Raw genomic sequence first — 4,647 nt, forward strand, 5'->3', positions numbered from 1 at the left:
GATTTAAGTTAACTCAGTATAGACCAAGAGAAGTTAAAGGACTGGGGGTGGGGCACATGACAAAATGTCTGACAGTGAGAATTAGTAGGAAGTACAATACCAATACTGCAGTATCCAATTTAACTTATATTTAAACAACTGATATTTAACATTTCTTTCAGGAGAAAATATTGTTTGATATAAATTATAGAAAACAAAGATTATAATATATTTATAAAGTTGTGATATGGCCACTTAAATTGATTTTCTACCATTATGTTGTATAGATCTGGGAAGATTCATATTTATGGGGCAATTATAACACCCACATAGTTAACTGTACTAAATACTTGTGCTGAATTAATAGCACATATGTAATAACCTAATCAGCTTATCTGTATCATATGTATTGTTATGTGTGCCTTTATTTATACCATACATACAGTTAATCAGAACAATTATTTATTATTATCTGTCTAAACTATTTAATATACTTTTTACAGACACAACCAGAGCACTAAGAGATATAAGGTATTGATGTAACTGGAGTGAATAAGGGAACCTTCTTCCTGAGCACAGACATTGGAGCCTGTTATCAGCATGAACTCATATGTGTTAGGTGAGTAAAATAGATATTATGCTGACTTTAATTACTGGGAAAATAGAATAGATTACTCATTAAACAAATATAAACTATTATATTTATATCTGCGTCTTTAAGAAAATTTGTGTCAGTGACAATTATAAAGAAGGAGCAATATCCATTGAGCTGAGGAGGAGGGTAAAAAATACTACTCCCCCTTCTGTCTTTTTAGACAGACCATGTCCAACAACTGCCTAACCTCACTCCCTGACCTGGTTCATTACTCAGAACACCTGCAACTCCACCTTCCACTTCCCTGACCTCGCTCATGGAACATCCATAACTGTACTTATGCCTACCTTGTTCCCTTGTGTGTAAACACCCACAACTCAGTCATATAGTTTACTATGATGTAGTAATGTTTACATTCTTTGTCATCCTTTTATAATTTGTGATTTACAGGTAAATACATTTAATAATACAAAACGGATGGCATTTTTAAGTATAAAAAAATGTTTTTTTTTAATGAGATGGATTATATTGTAATGAATAAACAGTCTTATTTTTCTTTATTCCATTTCTTTTTATGTAGACAAACACGTGAATAGTTCATATTTATCCTTCACTACAGAAAGCATCAGAATGATACCGCAAACTCCAATAGTCTTAGACACCAATGACTATTCACAAACATTGGGGATATCACAAAAGATATTAACAGACAATGGTGAATTGGCAGGAACTGGGCAGCAAGCATTATATACAGAGAGTAATTTAGTCATCAAACAAGAGGACAACATTTATGCCTTATCTAGTGAAATGATTATCCCAGAAGATAAACCACACACATTTACTGAGTTTTCAAAACATATTAAAGAAGGGAAAAGTCTACAGTCTAAGCAAAGGATACATAGAAAGGAGAAACCTTTCAAATGTACAGTTTGTGAGAAAAGCTTTAGATGGAAGCCTCATCTACTAGAACACTACAAAATTCACACAGGTGAGAAACCACACACATGTACTGAGTGCGGCAAATGTTTTACACAAAAGAGTGAGCTGAAAACTCATGAAAGGATTCACACAGGAGAAAAGCCTTTCACATGTACAGAGTGTGGAAAAAGTTGTATAAATAAGAGTGAACTGAAAACTCATGAAAGGATTCACACAGGAGAAAAGCCGTTCACATGTACAGAGTGTGGAAAAAGTTTTACACAAAAGTGTAATCTAAAAATTCATGAAAGGAGTCACACAGGAGAAAAGCCTTTCACATGTACAGATTGTGGAAAAAGTTTTTCAAATAAGAGTTATCTCAAAACTCATGAAAGGATTCACACAGGGGAAAAGCCTTTTACATGTACAGAGTGTGGAAAAAGTTTTACAATAGAGAGTGATCTGAAAAAGCATGAAAGGATTCACACAGGAGAAAAGCCTTACACATGTACAGAGTGTGGAAAAAGCTTTACACAAATAAATAGTCTGAAAAAGCATGAAAGGATTCACACAGGAGAAAAGCCTTTCACATGTACAGAGTGTGGAAAAAGCTTTACACAAATAAATAGTCTAAAAAAGCATGAAAGGATTCACACAGGAGAAAAGCCTTTCACTTGTACAGAGTGTGGAAAAAGATTTACACGAATGCATCATCTGAAAACTCATGAAAGGATTCACACAGGAGAAAAGCCTTTCACATGTACAGAGTGTGGAAAAAGTTTTTCAAATAAGAGTCATTTGAAAACTCATGAAAGGATTCACACAGGAGAAAAGCCTTTCACATGTACAGAGTGTTGAAATGGATTTACAAACATACGCCTAGATTTAGAGTTCTGCGTTAGCCGTCCAAACCAGCGTTAGAAGGTCCTAACGCTGGTTTTGGCCGCCCGCTGATATTTAGAGTCAGTCAGGAAAGGGTCTAACGCTGACTTTCCAGCCGCGACTTTTCCATACCGCAAATCCTTTTACGTCAATTGCATATCCTATCTTTTCAATGGGATCTTTCTAAAGCTGGTATTTAGAGTCTTGGCTGAAGTGAGCGTTAGAACTCTAATGACAAGACTCCAGCCGCAGAGAAAAGCCAGGAGTTAAGAGCTTTCTGGGCTAACGCCGGTTCATAAAGCTCTTAACTACTGTGCTCTAAAGTACACTAACACCCATAAACTACCTATGTACCCCTAAACCGAAGTCCCCCCACATCACGCCACTCTAATAAAAATTTTTAACCCCTAATCTGCCGACCGCACACCGCCGCAACCTACATTATCCCTATGTACCCCTAATCTGCTGCCCCTAACACCGCCGACCCCTATATTATGTTTATTAACGCCTAATCTGCCCCCCCCAACATTGCCGCTACCTACCTACACTTATTTAGCCCTAATCTGCCGACCGGACCTCGACACCACTATAATAAATGTATTAACCCCTAAACCGCTGCACTCCCGCCTCAATAACCCTATAATAAATAGTATTAACCCCTAATCTGCCCTCCCTAACATCGCCGACACCTAACTTCAAGCATTAACCCCTAATCTGCCGACCGTACCTCGCCGCTACTCTAATAAATGTATTAACCCCTAAAGCTAAGTCTAACCCTAACACCCCCCTAAGTTAAATATAATTTTTATCTAACAAAATAAATTAACTCTTATTAAATAAATTAATCCTATTTTAATATAAATACTTACCTGTAAAATAAACCCTAAAATAGCTACAATATAACTAATAATTATATTGTAGCTATTTTAGGATTTATATTTATTTTACAGGCCACTTTGTATTTATTTTAACTAGGTACAATAGCTATTAAATAGTTAATAACTATTTAATAGCTACCTAGTTAAAATAATTACAAAATTACCTGTAAAATAAATCCTAACCTAAGTTACAATTAAACCTAACACTACACTATCAATAAATTAATTAAATAAACTACCTACAATTATCTACAATTAAATCAACTAAACTAAATAACAAAAACAAACAAACACTAAATTACAAAAAAAACCCACTAAATTACAAAAAATAAAAAAAGATTACAAGAATTTTAAACTAATTACACCTACTCTAAGCCCCCTAAAAATATAACAAAGCCCCCCAAAATAAAAAAATGCCCTACCCTATTCTAAAATAAAAAATTTACAGCTCTTTTACCTTACCACCCTTAAAAGGGCCTTTTGCGGGGCATGCCCCAAAGAATTCTGCTCTTTTGCCTGTAAAAAAAAACATACAATACCCCCCCAACATTACAACCCACCACCCACATACCCCTAATTTAACCCAACCCCCCCTTAAAAAACCTAACACTAAACCCCTGAAGATCTCCCTACCTTATCTTCACCACGCCGGGTATCACCGATTCATTCAGAAGAGGCTCAGAAGTCTTCATCCTATCCGGCAAGAAGAGGTCCAGAAGAGGCTCCGAAGTCTTCCTCCTATCCGGCAAGAAGAGGACATCCGGATCGGCAAACATCTTCATCCAAGCGGCATCTTCTATCTTCATCCATCCGATGAGGAGCGGCTCCATCTTCAAGACCTCCGGCACGGAATATCCTCTTCTCCCGACGACTAGACGACGAATGAAGGTTCCTTTAAGGGACGTCATCCAAGATTGCGTCCCTCGAATTCCGATTGGCTGATAGGATTCTATCAGCCAATCGGAATTAAGGTAGGAAAAATCTGATTGGCTGATTCAATCAGCCAATCAGATTCAAGTTCAATCCGATTGGCTGATCCAATCAGCCAATCAGATTAAGCTTGCATTCTATTGGCTGTTCCGATCAGTCAATAGAATGCAAGCTCAATCTGATTGGCTGATTGGATCAGCCAATGGGATTGAACTTGAATCTGATTGGCTGATTCAATCAGCCAATCAGATTTTTCCTACCTTAATTCCGATTGGCTGATAGAATCCTATCAGCCAATCGGAATTCGAGGAACGCCATCTTGGATGGCGTCCCTTAAAGGAACCTTCATTCGTCGTCTAGTCGTCGGGAGAAGAGGATGTTCCGCGCCGGAGGTCTTGAAGATGGAGCCGCTCCTCGTCGGATGGATGAAGATAGAACATGCCGCTTGGATGAAGATGTTTGCCG

At 37.4% G+C, this 4,647-nt stretch overlaps 1 protein-coding gene across 1 annotated transcript; it reads left to right on the plus strand.

Moving 5' to 3' along the window:
• Positions 1-350: 350 nt before the first annotated feature.
• Positions 351-2,840, plus strand: LOC128659791 (gastrula zinc finger protein XlCGF52.1-like). The gene is made up of 2 exons (XM_053713361.1): positions 351-598; positions 1,155-2,840. The coding sequence occupies exons 1-2, from the start codon at positions 580-582 to the stop codon at positions 2,348-2,350; spliced, it is 1,215 nt and encodes a 404-aa protein (XP_053569336.1). The 5' UTR covers positions 351-579; the 3' UTR covers positions 2,351-2,840.
• The last annotated feature ends 1,807 nt before the right edge of the window (positions 2,841-4,647 follow it).

This window comes from Bombina bombina, chromosome 5, assembly GCF_027579735.1.
Source record: "Bombina bombina isolate aBomBom1 chromosome 5, aBomBom1.pri, whole genome shotgun sequence".
In the NCBI taxonomy this organism is placed as follows: Eukaryota; Metazoa; Chordata; class Amphibia; order Anura; family Bombinatoridae; genus Bombina; species Bombina bombina.